Here is a 19,890-nt window from a genome sequence, read left to right on the forward strand (position 1 = left end):
CTAATATAAAGCATGATGACTATAGTTAATAATAATGCATTATATACTTGAAAGTTACTAAGAGAATGGATCTTAAATGTTCTCAGCACCAAAAAAACAAAAAAAAATTACGTGAGGTGATGGATGTATTAGGTAACCTTACTGTGTGAATCATTTTGCAATATATATATGTATCAAATCACCTTAAACTTATACAATGGTACATGTCAATAAAGCTGAAAAAATACTAAAGCATATATTAATGTTAGAAAGGAAACTACATTGTAAAAAACATGAATTAAATATAAACTATAAATATTTTGTGTTTTAAAAATGTTTCTAAATATTTTATTTATTCATGAGAGATACAGAGAGAGGCAGAGACATAGGCGGAGGGCAAAGTGGGCTCCCTGTGGGGAGTCTGATGTGGGACTTGATCCCGGGACCCTGGGATCACGACCTGAGCCAAAAACAAAGGCAGATGCTCAACTATTGAGCCACCCAGGTACCCCTAAACTATAAATATTTTTAATAAAACGTTCTATAAAATTTGACCAGTTGTAATTCAGCATTATAAATAGAATTTCCATAGAGTATAGAGATGGCTTCTCAATTTCTATGCCCAGTCATAACTTTTTTGTGGCTGTTATCAATAGTTTTTAGTATAATAATGTACTTTTTGCTTTTGAAGCTGAGCTTTGAATCAAAAGTCTTTCAGGAGACTTGGAGTCTTTCCTAGGGAAAATAGGGTGGATAGGATAATGATATTTGAATTCTTGGTTTAGTGTTTATAAACTTCTTTGTACTTTGCATTTAAAAATTCATTTCTGTTTAGTTAATGAAAAATCTGTTTTGTTAAAGAAGAAAAGTACATATGGGAAAATCTTAGTATTGATTAAATTTTCTTTGAATAAGATTTTAAGAATTTATTTACTTATAATAACAAGTGGGTTGCTTTTTTGTTTTGGGTTGTAGGTTCTATTTCTAGATTATGTTATAAACATAAATCTTTGACTTTATATTTGAAGACATTAAGCTCACTCTTTCACTGATTAACCAGACATTTATTGAGGATCTACTATGTATCAGTTTCCCTCTCCTAACTCACAAATACATGGCACAAAAATGAGTGGATGTGATCTTTTTCTTTTAACTTACTGTGTATTTTCTAGTATTGATGTGTTATGATTTGATTTTTAAACATAAGTCTTTGTGTGTCTTTTTTTTTTTTTTTTTTAAGATTTTGTTTATTTATTTAAGAGAGAGGGATCCCTGGGTGGCGCAGCAGTTTGGCGCCTGCCTTTGGCCCAGGGCGTGATCCTGGAGACCCGGGATCGAATCCCACGTCGGGCTCCCGGTGCATGGAGCCTGCTTCTCCCTCTGCCTGTGTCTCTGCCTGTCTCTCTCTCTCTCTGTGACTATCATAAAAAATATATATATATTTAAGAGAGAAAGGGGAGAGAGATAGCAAGGAAAGCATGCCAGCACAAATGGGGGGAGAGGGAGAAGCAGGCTCCCTGGTGACCTGGGAGCCTGACATGGGGCTCAATCCCAGGACATTGGGATCATGACCTGAGCCAAAGGCAGACACTTAACCAACTGTGCCACCCAGGCGCCCCCTTTGTGTGTCTTATATTGCTTGATGTTATAGAAAACATAGGAAAGCAAAGGAAATGGTCTCTGCACTTTAGGAGCTTCCTGTTTTGTTAGAGAGAGAGAACTAACTTTAAGTATTGATGTACTTTGAAAATATTATTGGGCAGCATATATTAGTAACTAAACTTTAAATTGTGTACATAGCACTGAAAATTTAAGATAGAATTTGTTAATAAATTATTGTAGAGCAAATAGCTTTGACCTCAGCTGTGTTGTGAGGATATCTTCCAAAATTCTTGATATTTTGGTGTTCTGAGACTGAACCATGTATAGAAAAAGCAAGATGGGATGACAAAATAGTTGATCTTACAGATCTAAATCTGATATTTAAGAAAAGGGTGCTTAGGGACAAAGAATTCTTTTCAAGAAAATGATGTGGTTGTTGTTGTGTTTTGTTTTGTGTTAATTGATAGTCTCTTAAAGGATTTTAAATATTACAGAAATAAAAGTTATTTTCTTACTCCTCTTTTCCATTTGGTTGGGACCACAATAACTTATCTGAGCCAGCCATATAGAAAGCCTAGTTATTAGGGTCAGTTAGTAGGTGTCAGTAAGGAATGCACAGAATTCTAAAATTCTTTTTTTTTAAAGATTTTATTTATTTATTCATGAAAGAAACAGAAAAGGCAGAGACATAGGCAGAGGGAGAAGCAGGCCCCTTGCAGGGAGCCTGATGCGGGACTCAACCCCAGAACTCCAGGATCATGCCCTGAGGCGAAGGCAGACACCCAACAGCTGAGCCACCCAGGTGTCCCAGAATTATACAATTTTAATAATTGTTTTGAAATAAACATTGAAAAGCCTAAGGATATTCTGGACTTTTTTAGTTCTGTATTACAATCAGATTTCTTCCAAATTAATTTTTATCATAGGAAGAGAAAACCAGTCAGAAGCCTTCCGAAGCCAAAGAGATAAAGCTTTATGCTCAGATTCCCCCTATAGAGAAGATGGATGCATCCTTGTCCACACTTGCTAATTGCGAGTAAGTTCTCTTGTCTTTTTTCCCTTTCTTTTCAACATACACAAACTAGAAAAAAATGTGTTTATTTTCTGTGATCTTCATTTCTTTTTTTTGTTTGTTTGTTTGGTTAATGTAATTCTCCCTTTGGCAAGGCCAAACATAAAAGATTACTGGTTTGTGGGACACTAATAAAGTAAACCTGCACAATATAGTATTTTTTTACAGTAAAATTTTTATAGTGTGCCTGGAAAATAGAACTTTCCTTGTCACTTGAAAGAAACTAAATAACACAATAAGATTATTATTATTATTCTGTCGTAAAATCTGATACTTTCTCTAATAGCAGTCAGTACTATACTTACCAGAGGCTTAAGAGATATGGTTTTAATTTTTTTCCAAATTATAAAAATACATTTTAAAACATTTTCAAAATATAAAAAAGCACAAAGGAAAGGAACCAAACTGCACCATCAACCAAACTGCACCAAAACTGCACCATCTTTTGAGAACAAGTGTGAGCATTTTGGTATAAAGCCTTCTATTTTTTTTCCTAATTGGGATCAAATTATACTTATTTTTTTGTAATTCTATTTTCCACAACTTTCAGTTCAGGTCTATATCAATTCCTCTTAACTTCTTTTCTAAATATTCTGTGTACTTTTTACCAAGGTTCTGTGGCTAATTTGAGATAATTATGCCATGATACCTTGTGACCATGCTCTCAGGTTTCAGTGTCTCTTCTCAGAGCTGTAGAATGTTATTAGTATCATTTGGGGTTCTTTCTGATTTATTCACACTGTGTGTTACAAAGTATAGTGCGCTGACTACCTATATAAGAATCTCCTTATGCAGGAGATAGGTCCCACCCCAAATTTATAGAAACAGAGTATCTACTGCTGAAACCTAGGACTCTGTAATTATAATAAACAACTTAGACACATAATTTGTGAATCCATGCATTAGACTAATATTTGTCTTTCAAATGAAAAGGAAAAGCAAACATACTTAGTTATTGTATGCAACTTATCCTTTTTGATGACAGTAGAATGTATTATATAAAATTCTACCTCAGATTTTTTTTGGTTTCAAAAGCATGATTTCAAAGAGCACTGTTTCAAAGTGGTCAAATATCTTTTCATCACAAAGTCATCTCAAAGGCAAACATTTGAGAAGGTTTTGTACCTAGTACCAAAGTACCATGGAAACTGCTTGGAAAGAATCATCCTATTCATATTTTTGCTGACAATCCCTTTGGGCAGATTGCCTAAACAACAATTAAAGAATTCATTCCCAATCATGTTTTCAGATTTAAGACACTCCATTTCTCACTGGTAGTTGTTGGGAGTTGGGGATTACTAGAAAATATACATATTTGACCAATAATTTACACTGTACATAATTGCTTTTGTAAAAAAATGAATAATTCTTCTTCAGATCATACCTGAAAGGATAAGATCACATGCTCTAGAGTCAGTTTTTTGGGGCTTTTAAATTTGGCTCTGCCCCTTTCTGGCAGTGTAATATTAGCCAAATTGCTTAATATCTTTGTACTTCAGTTTACTCATTTGTAAAATATGGATGATAATAACAGTACTCATTTCACAGGATTGTTGTGATAGTTAAAACAGTTTATGTAAAGTACTTAGAAGAGAACTGGGCCTACATTGTGTTCAATAAAATTAGCTTTTATTATTTTTTTTCATGAAATATACTAAAATAATAAATATTTTGTCAAGAAAGAAAAACTAAGAATGTGTAGTTATATTCCCTTAATTTTTTTTTCTTTTTTTCTTTCTTTTTTTGGTAAGTAGGCTCCACACCCAGTGTGGAGTCCAATATGGGGCTTGAACTTGTGACCTTGAGATCAAGACCTGAGCTAAGATCAAGAGTTGGATGCTCAACCAACTGAGCCCCTAAAAAAAAATTTTTTTAGGATTTTATTTATTTATTTGACAGAGAACAGAGGGAGACGGAGAGGGAGAAGCAGACTTCCTGCTGAGCATAGAGCCCAATGTGGGGCTAGACCTCAATACAGGGCTTGATCCCAGTACCCTGGAATCATGACCTGAGTTGAAGACAGACACTTAACTAACTGAGCCACCCAGGTGCCCTCCCAAATTTTTTATATAATTAAATTATGAGTAGAAAAAACTTAGACAAATATATACAAACCATTAAAAGTAGTTCTCTCTGGGGGAATCTGTGGAGTGGTTAGGATTACATATGACTTTTTCAATATACATTTCTGAATGATTTAACACATGAGCAAATAAATATCTTTGCATATGCGTATAGATAGTTCTGCTTTTTATCAAAAGGGATTATATAAAATGTATTGTTCTGCTAGGTGACTTTTTAGCTTGACCATACATCATAGACATCTTCCCAAGCTGGTATCTGGAGCCCGATTTTACTTGTGTTAGTGACAGCATAGTTTTTCATTATCTATCCCTCAGTTGCCTGATGTTTATAGATTTTTCCCTATTCTTTTGCTATTACAATAATACACTTAAATAATCTAGCTTATATATCTTTTGGCATTAGTATTAGTATTTCAGTAGGGTGTATTCCTAGAAATGAATTACTGGGTCAAAGAATACATGCATTTAAAACATTTAATAGTTAACATCAAATTACCTTCAAAAAGCCTTTTCTTTTGAATTTTATGCAATGAATATGTATTAATCTTTATAATCAGAAAAGAAGTATGAGGATTTCAAAATGAAAGACTACATACCATGTCTGACAAGGAATAAAGGATTCAGCGTAGAGTAAACATGACTGAAATATTATCTTGTATGGGCATTTGAGGAATAATTTCCAATGCACTATTTACTTATTTGTTTATTTGATACAGTATTTAAAATTATTTTGTATTAATTCAAATTTTCCCTTGTTCTTTTAAAGGAAGCTTTCACTGTCTACAAACTGCATTGAAAAAATTGCCAACCTCAATGGCTTAAGTAAGTGATCCTCAGTAACAGATGGTTCTTGGATTTTCTTGTTATTGGAATAAACATTCCAGAGACACTATGTAATCCCAGAAGCTGGCACCTGTTTTAACCACAGTAATTGTCAGATGACAGAGAGAATATATAAACCATGTGTCTTAAATTTGGTTATCCAAAGAAAATTAGAACACAAGATCTAAACATTTTAAAGACATGTTAAAGCTTTTATAGAGTTAGAATTAAGTAGAAGAATTTGATTTTTTATTATATATCTTTTGTTCAAATTTGTTTTGTTTCATATTTATTATATTATAATTTTAATTCCTCACTATCCTTGTTTTTCTTGTGTTCCTTATCTGTGATAATTGCATTGCCACCATCCCAGTTGCCAAGGGCTCTGACTCCAGCTAGTTTCCTATGATTGCTGAAACTTGGTAGCTTAAAACAACAGTTCTGGGGGTCCCTGGGTGGCTCAGGCCCTTTGGCGCCTGCCTTTGGCGTGATCCTGGAGTCCTCGGATCGAGTCCCACATCGGGCTACCTGCATGGAGCCTGCTTCTCCCTCTGCCTGTGTCTCTGCCTCTCTCTCTTTGTGTCTCCCATGAATAAATAAATAAAATCTTTAAAAAAAATAAAAAATAAAAAAAATAAAACAACAGTTCTGAAAAACAACGGGAACAACAAAAAACGGTTTTGGAGGCCACAAGTCTGGAATTGGTTTCAGTGGGCCAAAATCAAGGTTTTGACTGAGCCATGCTGCCTCTGAAGGCTTTAGGGGAGAATCTGTTCCTTGCTTCTTCTAGATTCTGAAGGCTACTATATTCCTTGACTGTGAGGGCATCACTCTAATCTCTGCCTCTATGGTCATATTGACTTTTCTTTTGTCTGTGTCAGATCTTTTTCTGCCTCCCTCTTATACATATGATTGCATTTAGGGAATACCTGGATAATCAAGGATACTCTCCTTATCTTAAGATCCCTAACTTGATGACATCTGCAAAGGACTTTTTTTTTCCAGATAAGGTAACATTCACAGGTTCCAAGGATTAGGATTTAGGTATCTTTTGATGAGCCATTATTTAACCTACCTTGCTCCTCCTTTACCTCCCTTAAGATCTACATCCAACTCCATCACTAAGTCCTGTTAACTCTACTCTTTGAAGAAGCTCTCAAATAATTTGTCACTTTTCCATTTCCAGAAGATACAGCTTTAATTTAGACCCACCTTAGATTGTGGGTCTCCCCCTTAGATTGTGTTTTTCAAACACTTTTGACCACGTTTCTAGAGTAAGGAATACATTTGGATTCATGACTCAGTACATATATTTCCATGAATACACATATCTAGTATATACACGCACATAAAAAGGGGAATAGGTTTGAATAACAATATTTACTCTTATGCATAGGTTCCAGTATGCATTTTTAAAGATCTTTCTTTCTTTCTTTCTTTCTTTCTTTCTTTCTTTCTTTCTTTCTTTCTTTCTTTCCTTCCTTCCTTCCTTCCTTCTCCCTCCCTCTTTCTTTCTTTCTTTCTTTCTTTCTTTCTTTCTTTCTTTCTTTCTTTCTTTCTTTCTTTCTTTCTTTCTTTCTTTCTTTCTTTTCAAATCTAACTGGAATAGATTGAGTCATCTTATGTGTAGCTCTGGTAGTAAACATTTCCTCCCCAGGATTACATAAATACTGAATGCGAGCTTTGAATAGGGTCCTGAGAGGAGGGATGGAGATTTGGAAGAGATGATAGATAGTAAGATGTGATGCTTGCCCTCAAGGAGCTCATTATCTAAAGAGACATATTCCTCACTAACTGTAATAATGGCTAATATTTCTGGAGTATTTATATGCACCAGGCACTACTCAAAGCACTTTATATATACTAAGTCATTTAATCTTCACGGTAACTATATGAAGTGGGTATTTATTATTATAACCCAAGATAGACTGTGATAAATGTTCCTAAAGAAAAAGTAATTATGATGATGACTAGAGAAGTCTTTAGAGGGAGGAATGACATTTAAACTTAACATTCTTGGGGCACCTGGATGGTTCAATCAGTCAAGCGTCTGACTCTTGGTTTTGGCTTGGGTCATGATCTCAGGGTCATGGGATCGAGCCCTGAGTCAGGCTGTACTCAGTACAGAATGTACTTTGGATATTCTGTCTCTCTTCCTCTGTTTCCCCCACCCCTGCTTGCTCATGTGCTCTCTTTCTTTCTAAAATAAATAAATAAAATCTTAAAAAAAAAACTGTTACCAGTGTTGAAGGTCAATTAATAGCAGACAGGAGACAAAAAGATCAATTAGGAGGCTATCACAAAAGTCACAAGGCAGTGTTTCAAACTATAGGTGATATGAAATCAACTTAGTGGGTTAAAAAAACTATATTATCTCATTATCATTTCTCCAGATCAAAGACCTTTACTGGTTCCCCTTTGCCTAGTAAAGACCAAATGCCTCAATGTTACATTCAAAGTCATCTAAAAGGTGTGCCACCCTATTCACACCTGAACACATCATTCTTTTTTATGACTTTGTGCATTTGTTAATGCAGTGCTTTTTTTTCTTTGTGAACAGCCCCTTCTTCTAACAGGAAAACCCCATAAGAAACAAAATTAGGATTAAGAATGTCAAATTTAAATGTCATTTCTCCCTTTAAAGACTTCTCTAGTCATCATCATAATTACTTTTTCTTTAAAAAATTATTTATTTATTTATTCATGAGAGACAGAGAGAGAGGCAGAGACATAGGCAGAGGGAGAAGAAGGCACCTCACAGGCAGCCCCATGTGCGACTCGATTCCAGAACCCCAGGATCACGCCCTGAGCCAAAGACATACACTCAACTGTTGAGCCATCCAGATGTCCCATAATTACTCTTTCTTTAGGAACATTTATCACAGTCTATCTTGGGTTATAATAATAAATACCCACTTCATATAGTTACCGTGAAGATTAAATGACTTAGTATATATAAAGTGCTTTGAGTAGTGCCTGGTGCATATAAATACTCCAGAAATATTAGCCATTATTACAGTTAGTGAGGAATATGTTCTGTCTCTTTAGATAATGAGCTCCTTGAGGGCAAGCATCACATCTTACTATCTATCATCTCTTCCAAATCTCCATCCCTCCTCTCAGGACCCTATTCAAAGCTCGCATTCAGTATTTATGTAATCCTGGGGAGGAAATGTTTACTACCAGAGCTACACATAAGATGACTCAATCTATTCCAGTTAGATTTGAAAAGAAAGAAAGAAAGAAAGAAAGAAAGAAAGAAAGAAAGAAAGAAAGAAAGAAAGAAAGAAAAAGAGAGGGAGGGAGGGAGAGAGAGAGAGAAAGAAGGAAAGAAAGAAGAAATAAAGAAAGAAAGAAAGAAAGAAAGAAAGAAGAAAGAAAGGAAGAAAGATCTTTAAAAATGCATACTGGAACCTATGCATAAGAGTAAATATTGTTATTCAAACCTATTCCCCTTTTTATGTGCGTGTATATACTAGATATGTGTATTCATGGAAATATATGTACTGAGTCATGAATCCAAATGTATTCCTTACTCTAGAAACGTGGTCAAAAGTGTTTGAAAAACACAATCTAAGGGGGAGACCCACAATCTAAGGTGGGTCTAAATTAAAGCTGTATCTTCTGGAAATGGAAAAGTGACAAATTATTTGAGAGCTTCTTCAAAGAGTAGAGTTAACAGGACTTAGTGATGGAGTTGGATGTAGATCTTAAGGGAGGTAAAGGAGGAGCAAGGTAGGTTAAATAATGGCTCATCAAAAGATACCTAAATCCTAATCCTTGGAACTTGTGAATGTTACCTTATCTGGAAAAAAAAGTCCTTTGCAGATGTCATCAAGTTAGGGATCTTAAGATAAGGAGAGTATCCTTGATTATCCAGGTATTCCCTAAATGCAACCACTCATATCCTCTTAAAATCTCTTAAAAAAAAAAAGACACATGAAAATGGTGACAGAAGGCTAAAATCTTACTTATTACTGAATAGACAAAAAATTTATGGTATCAAAGTTAATAAATTAAATATTCCAACATAACACAATTATGTATTTTCCAGAAGTAGAAAGTGGTACAGAAGTAGAGCACCATTGGAAGGAAAACACTGTTTTCTTCTTCATACAAGAAAAGTCCTAGTGAAAATCAAAATGGTGCTCAAATGTTTATGTTTATTTATTTAGTAAATTGAAGCAGTGAAGTATAAGTTTTTGCCAAGATATGAGGCAACAAAATTTGTGTTCTAATCTTTGATAGATATTATTAATATTCACATTGTATAGCTTTTTAGTCCGTTTTTAGCATAGTCATGTTATGCAATTTTCTAGCCACAGTTTTGGTACAATAAATATAAATTGCCATTCAGGTTATTCTGCCTTATAAACTCCCTGTTATATAGGAATCCCTTTTTATTCCAGATCCTCTCATCAGGTTTAACAGGTAAGACTACAGTGCTCATGAAAGGAAAGGGGGTGAGAAACAGGCTAGTCATATATTCAATGCTTCATATGGATAAGCAGCTTTTTTTTTGCTTCCTCATCACAGATAATGTGTATCCCTGGTGATAGGTCATAGACTATAGAAGTACTATTTGTGCAAGTAGAACTAAACTGAAGTGAATCAGATATAGCAAAGGAATGGTCCAAATGCCTATACTGCCTTATTTCATGCCTATATCAGGCATCAATAACTGATCAAGCTACTTTTTTTCCACTGAATTTTTGGAATTCTTTTTTTTTTTTTAATGGATCAGTTGTTTAATTAGGTTCTTTGTAAGAAATTTGGAACACCAATTTGTGAGGGTAAACTCATTTGTGAGAGAAAACACAGAGTGGAGGTAGCCCTGAAGCTGAGGAGCAGCTTTGATTTTTGGCAGAATTTGCGAGTCCACAGCTTTCTGATCAACCTTGTGCTGCTCTGGAATCTCCTATTTCTCCTTCTCTGTGTCAAAAATCTCCCCTTCCTGGTGTCTGGGTTTACGCAGCTTCTTCTTCTTGAAATAAGCATCAATGAGATGTTTGGGGATTTTCACACTGCTGATACCAATTTTGGTGGAAGTGGCAATGACAAATTTCTGGTGTGTTCTACGCAGAGGAACTCGGTTGAGGGCCAGAGGTCCATCCAGTCACAAGTAGCAAGCCATTGCTCAGTTGCTTCAGGAAAACTACCCTCGTGCCTCTGTGGTGCCCAGTGAGGATGATCAAAATGGTCCCAGGAGTGATGCTAGCTCGCAACTTTCTCACATGCTGACTGAAAGGTTTTTTTGCCATGGCTCAACAGCTTTCGAGGCACATCTTCAGTAGGATAATACCTAGGCATTTTGTGAAGTTTAACCACTCGGGTACCACCATTCTTGTCACCACCAACTGGTTTTGTAACAGTAGCAAGAACCTTCTCCTTCTTTTTCTTTTCAACCCTGGATTTAGCTGCCGAATACTTCCTCTTGTACATGGCTTTTCTGGAATACATAGCCGATCGGGAATATCTGCCAATTCCTCTGACTAGGACAGGGTTTCGGCTGCAGTGGGGCTTCCCCTTCTTTGGCGTTTTAGCCTTGAGGTTACCCTTCTTTGCCTTGCCACCAGCATCAGCCTTCTTGGCTTCAGGTTTCTTCTCCTTAGTATCCGGCTTCTAGGCTTTTTCGTCCGCCATCTTACAAGATGGAAAAGAGCGGAACTCCTTTTTTTTTTTTTTTTTTTTTAAGATTTTATTTATTGGGGTGCCTGGGTGGCTCGGTCAGTTAAGCATCTGCCTTCAGGTATGATCTCAGAGTCCAGGAATCGAGTCCTGCATGGGGCTCCCTGTTCAGTGGGAGAACTGAACAGAAGCTCCCTCTGCTTCTCTCCCCTGCTGTGCTCTCTCTCTCTCTCAAATAAATAAAGTTTTAAAAAACTTTTTAAAAAAGATGTTATTAAAAAATATGTTATTTATCTATTTGGGAGAGATAGAGCATGCACGTGCACGCACAAGTGGAGAGAGGGACACAAGGAGAGGGAGAGGGAGGGAGAAGCAGACTCCCCGCTAATCGGAGACCAATGCAGAGCTGGATTGTGGGAGTCTGGAATCATGACCTGAGCTGAAGGCAAATGCCTAACAAATTGAACCACCCAGGTGCCCTGAGTAACTTTTTGAATAAGCTTTTATTTTGCATGAAATAAAAAAAAAATAAAATGCAGTCTTTCCATATCAAGGAGCTTTAAAGAATAATTATAAGATTTTCTTCAATATTTAATTTTCACACATTTATAGTTATATGGGGTGTATTCGTTTGCTAGGGCTGCCATAACCAATTCCACAGACTGTGGCGTAAATAATAGAAATTTATTTTTTTGTAGTTGTGGAGACTAGAAGTCTAAGAGCAAAGTTTTGGCAGGATTGAGTTCTGGGCCTCTCTTGGCTTATGGATGACCATCTTTTCCCTTGGTCTTTTTTTTTTTAAGATTTTATTTTTATTTATTTATTCATGAGAGACAGAGAGAGAGGAGAGAGGCAGAGACACAGGCAGAGAGAAAATCAGGCTCCACACAGGGAGCCTGATGTGGGACTCTATCCTGGGACTCCAGGATCATGCCCTGGGCCAAAGGCAGGCGCTCACCGCTGAGCCACTGGGGTGTCCCTTCCCTTGGTCTTTAATGGTCTTTCCTCTGTTTCTGTCTGTGTCCTAATCACCTCTTATAAGGGCACCAGTCATATTGAATTTTACCTAAAATGATCTCATTTTACCTTAATTACCCCTTTAAAGTTCCTGTGTTCAAATACAGTCATATTATGAGGTATTGAGTGTTAGGACTACAACAACATGGATTTGGGGATTGACGGGGGGATAATTTCAGTCCATAGCATGGGGTCTTGTTTCAACAGTTAAAGCATTTTGCATGAATTAGATCACTCTTAAAAATACTTTGTCCCGAACATTAAATGTTTCTCATAACAGAATTTAAAATAATTCATTATATTAATTAAAACAAAATTTATATAGCCATATATGCCTGGTATAAACATGCACATACAAATACATACACACACATCATTTATTGTGTACTTACCATGGATTAAGCATTGTGCTAAATGTTTTAGACGATTATCTCATTTAAACCTGATATTCTTTTTTTTTTTTTTTAAGATTTTATTTTAGAGGGAGTGTGAGCAGGGGTGGAGTGGGGTGGGTGGAGGAGCAGAGAGGGAAGAGGGGAAAGAATTTCAAGCAGACTCTGCTGAGCACAGAGCCTGACACAGGGCTCTATCTCTTGAGCATGAGACCATGACCTGAGATGAAACTGAGAATCTCACCTGACTGAGCCACCCAGGTGTGCCAATCCTGATATTCTTTTTTGTTGTTGTTGTTAATTTTAAAAATTTAAATTCAATTAATTAACATATAATGTAGTATTAGTTTCAGAGGTCTAGAGGTCAGTGATTCATCAGTCTTATATAACACCCAGTGCTCCTTACATCACATGCCCTCCCAAATGTTCAGCACCCAGTTACCCCCTCCTCCAACCCCCTCTCCTCCAGTAACCCTCAGTTTGTTTCCTATGATTAAGAGTCTCTTATGGTTTGTCTCCCTCTCTGATTTTGTCTTATTTATTTTTTCCTCTCTTCCCCTATGATCCTCTCTTTTGTTTCTTAAATTGCTCATATAAGCGAGACCATATGCTTGTCTTTCTCTGGTTGACTTACTTCACTTAGCGTAATACACTCTAGTTGCATCTATGTCATTGCAAATGGCAAGATTTCTTTTTGATGGCTGAGTGGTATTCCTTTGTGTATATACTTCATTATCCATTCATCTGTCAATGGACATCTGGGCTCTTTCCATAGTTTGGCTATTGTGGACACTGTTGCTATAAACATTGGGGTGGAGGTGCCTCTTCGGATCACTACTTTTGTATATTGCGGTGAATACCTAGTAGTGCAATTACTGGGTGGGAGGGTCCAATCCTGATATTCTTATAAGTTAGATATTGTATTTCCTCATTTTACGTATGGTAAAACTGTGATTCAAAGAGGCTTGGTTGCTTTCCTAGAGAGCTGGGATCAGAACTCAGTTAATTGAATTTGTTTTTAACTATTGAATTATGGATGTTGTAAAACAGTACAATATAATAGAGCTATCTGCACCTCCCAATATGGTTGCCACAACCCACATATAGCTGTTAAACTTTTGAAATGTGGCTAATGTAATTGAGAAACTGAATTTTAAATTGTATTTAATTTTAATTAATTTAAATTAAATTGTTAATTGTAATTAAATTATGTGGCTAGTAACTGCCATATTGGAAAACATAGTCACAGAGGTTACATTGTGAAAACTAAATGTAGAACTTATACATAAGTAATCAACATTTTTTTAGAATAGAAATTAGGTTTCTGGGCAGCTCAGGTGGCCCAGCGGTTTAGCGCCACCTTCAGCCCAGGGTGTGATCCTGGAGACCTAGAATCGAGTCCCAAGTCGGGCTTCCTGCATGGAGCCTGCTTCTCCCTCTGCCTGTGTCTCTGCCTCTGTGTGTGTGTGTGTGTGTGTGTGTGTGTGTGTGTGTCTCATGAATAAATAAATAAAATCTTTAAAAAAAAAAAGAAAGAAATTAGGTTTCCTTTATTTTGCTAGAAATCTTTTTTTTTTTAATTTTGAAAAATAACACATGCACATGGTTTTATGCAAAAACTTCAAAAAGGTTACAATGGAAACTAAGTTTTCCTCTGATCATAAAGCAACCACTGTTTCTTTTTTTTTTTTTTTTAAGATTTTATTTATTTGTTCATGAGAGACACAGAGAGGAGGGTGTGCAGAGACATAGGCAGAGGGAGAAGCAAGCTCCCCGCAAGGAGCCTGATGAGGAACTCAATCCCGGATCCCCAGGATCAGGACCTGAGCCACAGGCAGATGCTCAGTCGCTGAGCCACCCAGGTGTCGCACAACCACTGTTTCTATTTTTTTCCAGAAATATAACCATCCTTTTAGAAAATACAAATAAGCATTTTTAAAGCAAGTCACAATCTAATTATTTAAAAGATTGAAAGCAAAAGATTTCTTAAATACTAATTCATTTGATTTCTCTTTTAATCCTCTCTGGAATCAGGTAGGCTATACATAAATATGTTCCTATTTTCTAGTGTGAGTCCTTATACTATAGTAGATTTGAAATATATATGCCTACAAACTTAAAAGTTCAAATCTTCTTTACTGGTATTTTATCCCTGAAATATTTTTACTAGCCAGCAATTTAAAACTATACATTCAAAATAGCTAAATTTAGCATAAATTTAGTATTGTCATGATATGAAATTATAGTTGTATGTTACCTTAGATAATAAATAGGTTAATCTCCCACTTGAATACCACTTTTTATTAATACAACCTTTCTTACTCATTATATAAGTATATTTATTATATAAAATTTATACTTTATTATACTAGATTTATAACAGCTGTAATATGATTCTCATAAACAAAAAATTGTTTTTTTTTTCCACTGCAGAAAACTTGAGGATATTGTCTTTAGGAAGAAACAACATAAAGAACTTAAATGGACTGGTAGGTTGTTCTTTATTTCTTTAAAAAAGCATGCACTTCTTTTTTTTAATATATGGGTGATATTTGTCCATTGCATAAACTTTACAAAATAGAAAAGCAACTATAAAAGGTACCTATAGACCTGTGCAGTTTAAATATTGCTAACTTTTAAAAAAAGATTTATTTATTTGAGAGAAAGAATGTGTGCAGAGGGAGGGGCAGAGAGAGGGAGAGAAGGTCACAAACAGACGCCACCTTGAGCATGGAGCCAACACGGGGGCTCAACCACAATCCCAGGATCACAACCTGAGCCAAAACCAGGAGTTGGATGCTTAACTGACTGGGCCACCCAGGTACCCCACAAGTATTGCTAACATTTCGATGGTTACCTTTCTTGCCTTTTTTCTATTCTTTGATGAGTATGTAGAAAATGAAATAATACTATACATATTGTTTTGCATTTCTTTTTTTTCACTTCACATATGTGAAGGTCATTTTTTTCATGTCATTCATTCATTTAACAAATTCATTCAATATATTTCCTGAATGCCTACTTTAAGCCATGTTTAAACTCGTAGGAGTTTTCAGATTTTTTTTTTTCAGATTTTATTTTTAAGTAATCTTTTCATGGGGCTTGAACTCACAACCCTAAGATCAAGAGCCACATGAGCCAGCCAGGTGCCTCAGTTTTCAGAATTATTAAATACATTTTCTCTTAGTTTGACCTTCATCTTTTTACTTTATTTGTAGTTGCCAAATGGAGTTTTAAAATTTGTCAAATTTGTATGTCAAACTTTATGACTTCTATGTTTTGTATCTTATATAGGAGGTCTTTACGTCTAGATTATAAAAAAATACTCCTGTATTTTCTTCTAGTACTTCTATAGGTTTTTTTTTTTAGTATAAATTTGTAAAGTTTGTATCTTTAATCAGTCTGGAGTTTATTTTTGTATGTTGCATGAGGCAGTTATAAAACCTTATTTTTTTTTCTTTAAATGGTTAAGCATATATTGAAAAAATCTCCTTTTCCCATTGTAAATGCCACTGACTAAACTCTGTGTATGCATAGGTTGGTTCCTGGATGGCCAAGTGTCTTTCTATTTATTGTTTTACTTATATATTCCAGCTCCAATATCATGCTACTTTAATTTTGTTTGTTTGTTTGTTTGTTTGTTTAATTAATTAATTAATTTATATTTTCTTTAACTTTATAATATGTTTTGATATTATTTGAGTAAGTCCTCTTTGTTCAAAATGTTTGTTGGCTCTTCTTGAACATTTACTCTTCAAGTAAATTTGAATATCAGTTTATCAATGTCATAAAAATAAATTTCCTTTGGAAGTCTTAGAATTACATTGAATTTATAGATTGATTTGGAGAAAATTGATATCTTTGTAATAATGAGACTTCCCTTACAGTCAGATTTATTCAGATTTTTTATGTCTTTCACTATAATTTTATAGTTTTAATTCCCGTAAGGCCTGTATACTTCTTACAAAAAATGTATTCCTAGGTAGTTTATAGTTTTTGTTTCTTTTTTTTTTAAGATTTTATTTATTTATTCATGAGAAACACAGGAGAGAGAGAGAGAGGCAGAGACACAGGCAGAGGGAGAAGCAGGAGACTGACATGGGACTCGATCTTGGGTCTCCAGGATCACACCCCGGGCTGAAGGCGGTGCTAAACCGCTGAGCCACCCGGGCTGCCCTAGTTTTTGTTTCTATGATGAATGAGGTAATTTCTCTCTAATCACTTCCTGTTTATAATATAAAAGCTATTTTTTTTGTATATTTATCTTGTAATCAGCTGCCTACAAATAGTTCTTAACTTTATGAATCAGATCTTCCTAAAGGCTTCTGAGCAACATTATATTATCTAAATTCATTACTTTATGTAAAAAGCAAACAATAATAACAATAATCATCATTTTATGTGGTCAAAAATGGGGTTTTACAGCACTTCATTAAGCTCTTCCCAGTCCTTTTACTTCCATTATAATACTACTTACAGAACAGGCATTTATTTTTTTGTTTTCAATACTCATAATGGTTTGTTGACCTCAATGAAGCATAAACTTTAATAGCTGAAAGGGAACTTAGAAAACTTCTTGTCCAACCTCATTTTTTTTCTTTTCTTTTTTTTTTTTTTTGTGGAAAAAATACACGTAACATGAAATTTACCATGGTAACCATTTTTAAGTATACAGTTCAATAATATTAAATATATTTGTATTACTGTACCACCATCAACACCATCCATCCCCAGAAGTCTTTTCAGGTGGTAAAACCCATTGAGCAATAACTTCCTTGACCTCTCCCCTCAGCTCTAAAACCCCCATTCTACTTTCTGTGTCTATGAATGTGACTACTATAGTTCCTCATGTAGATGCAATTATACAATATTTGTCTTCATGTGACTAGCTTATTTCACTTAACATAATGTTCTCAAGGTTCACTGATATTGTAGCATGTATCAGAATTTCTTTCCATTTTAAGGATGAATAATGTTCTATTGTATGTATATACCATATATTTTGTTTATCCATTCATCCATCGATGGACACTTGGGTTGTTTTCCACCCTTTGACTATTAGAAATAATGCTGCTATGAACATGGGTATCCAAATATCTCTTCTAAACTCTGCTTCCAATTCTTCTGGATATATGCCCAGAAGTGGGAATACTAGATTGTATGTTAATTTTTGGAGGAACCACCAAACTGTTTTCTGTAGCAGCTGTACCATTTTACATTCCTGCCACTGGTGCATGAGGGTTCCAATTTCTTCATATACTTGCCAACACTTGTTATTTTCCATTTGCTTGATAGAAGCCATCCTAATGAGTGTGAGATGGTATCTCAACATGCCAAACTCCTCATTTTACAGAGTAAGAAACTAGGAGGAATGATTTTACGTTCAGAAGCAGACCAGTTTGCTAAATACATGTTTACTCAAATCCAGTTCTCCAAAGGGCCAGTTTATTGAATGACAGATTTCACTGAAATGATTTACACAAACTTAGTCAGATTTTACTGATTGACAGCCACCAGATTGCTTCACCAAAATCTTATCTCTATTACCTACTTACAAATATATAGAAAATTGTGTTGCTTGGAATGTTTTCAACACCTTTAAAATTTTTAAGGCTTTATTTAGTGTTAATTTACAGCTGTTTCATCCTGGCTGTTGGGTTTGTCCATCCATCTTTATAGAATGTCAGTTTCATAATTTAGACACTAACCATTTTTCAAATGACACGTAAAAATAGTAATCTAATTGAGCTGGTTGGCAAATCCTTACTTTTACAGAAGTACAAAAGATAGTGAGATAGATTGAAAATCTATTGAAATAATTGTGCTCTGGACATCCAAAATCTATACATTTGTGAGTCAGTATACATAAGAAATTCTCATTCCACAAAGTCGCATTGCCAAATAAAGTCCCCAAATGCACTGCGGTTTGGCAATGGCAAAACAGCTACCGCCAAAGAGCTGAAAACGAAGCTAAAACTAAATTAGTATTCAAATGAATAAAACATCACAGACATCTTCAAAAGTTATCCTATCTAAAAGAATTTCTATCTAAAGCGAATTGCTATAATTTATAAGTAATTAAACAGTTTTTCAGTAAATCAGTGAAAGAGTAATAAATTCAGCAAATTGACTTTTGAAGAATTGATCAAATTGGTTATGTGAAATTGATCAAATGGCTATTGACCGAGAGTCCTCATGTGCACATGTAAAACAAAACTAAGTGGCAAAACCTGGAATTGAGACTAAATTTTCTAATCCATGTTTAGTCAGTATTTTTCCTGCTACCTCACACTTTCTAAATTGGAGACATGGGATGGATGGAGATGCAGTGAGATGAAAATGTATCCAATACAGTTTAAATTATTTGAAGACTGATTCCCCTCTTCTGAAACATATATTAGGATATGTTAATTAGGTCCTTGGGAAGAAGATACCAGAATATTAGATGAGGGAGTTTGGTTAAATCACAAAATTCTGATATGAGTGCCAGGATAGACTGATTTTAAAGGTTTTTTTTTTTTTTTGGTTTTTTTTCCTTTGAAATGGTTGTTTCTTCTACTCAGAAAGTTGAAACTATGATGAATTGTGGGAGTTGGGATGGCACACAGACTAACTCAAGCCACTTCCTTCTCAGCTTCCCACTGGTTCCACCACTACGGAAAGTGCATTAAAGGATCTTTATCCAGGGTACGCTTATTTTCTCTGCAGTCTTTAAAGGGACAGTTATCAGGACATAGACCTAGGCCCCACATTCTAGATGTTACAATGTGGTTGCAGGTAAATTATTTTGGGATAAGAGAGGATTGAGCATGTAATTGATCCTGCCTAGCAATTTTTTTTTTTTTTTTAAGGCAGGGAGGGACAGAGGGGAAGAGAGGGAGAGAGAATCCCAAGCAGGCTCCATGCCCCGTGTGGAGCCTTGACTCATGGCTATATCTCACATATCTGAGATCATGACCTGAGTCAAAATTAAGAATCGGATGCTTAGCTGACTAAACCACCCAGGTGCCTTTCATTTTTTTTAATAAATAGAAAAAATCATAACATTTCGTCCTATGTCTATAAAAGAAGGAAGAGTCGGGATCCCTGGGTGGCGCAGTGGTTTAGCGCCTGCCTTTGGCCCAGGGCGCGATCCTGGAGACCCGGGATCGAATCCCACGTCAGGCTCCCGGTGCATGGAGCCTGCTTCTCCCTCTGCCTGTGTCTCTGCCTCTCTCTCTCTCTCTCTGTGTGACTATCATAAATAAATAAAAAATTAAAAAAAAAAAAGAAGGAAGAGTCTTTGTACCACCAT

At 35.4% G+C, this 19,890-nt stretch overlaps 1 protein-coding gene and 1 pseudogene across 1 annotated transcript in view; one reads left to right on the forward strand and one right to left on the reverse strand.

Moving 5' to 3' along the window:
* The window catches only part of DNAL1 (dynein axonemal light chain 1), a 43,193-nt gene that overhangs the window by 8,922 nt on the left and 14,381 nt on the right, over positions 1-19,890 (forward strand). Inside the window, exons 3-5 of the mRNA XM_077909937.1 lie at positions 2,508-2,617; positions 5,504-5,559; positions 15,030-15,085. Of these exons, the coding sequence (XP_077766063.1) occupies positions 2,508-2,617; positions 5,504-5,559; positions 15,030-15,085 (222 nt within the window). The remainder of the gene's footprint in view (positions 1-2,507; positions 2,618-5,503; positions 5,560-15,029; positions 15,086-19,890) is intronic.
* Positions 10,278-11,220, reverse strand: LOC144320870 (large ribosomal subunit protein eL6 pseudogene; annotated as a pseudogene).

The sequence above is a fragment of the Canis aureus genome, chromosome 9 (assembly GCF_053574225.1).
Source record: "Canis aureus isolate CA01 chromosome 9, VMU_Caureus_v.1.0, whole genome shotgun sequence".
NCBI classification, from domain to species: domain Eukaryota; kingdom Metazoa; phylum Chordata; class Mammalia; order Carnivora; family Canidae; genus Canis; species Canis aureus.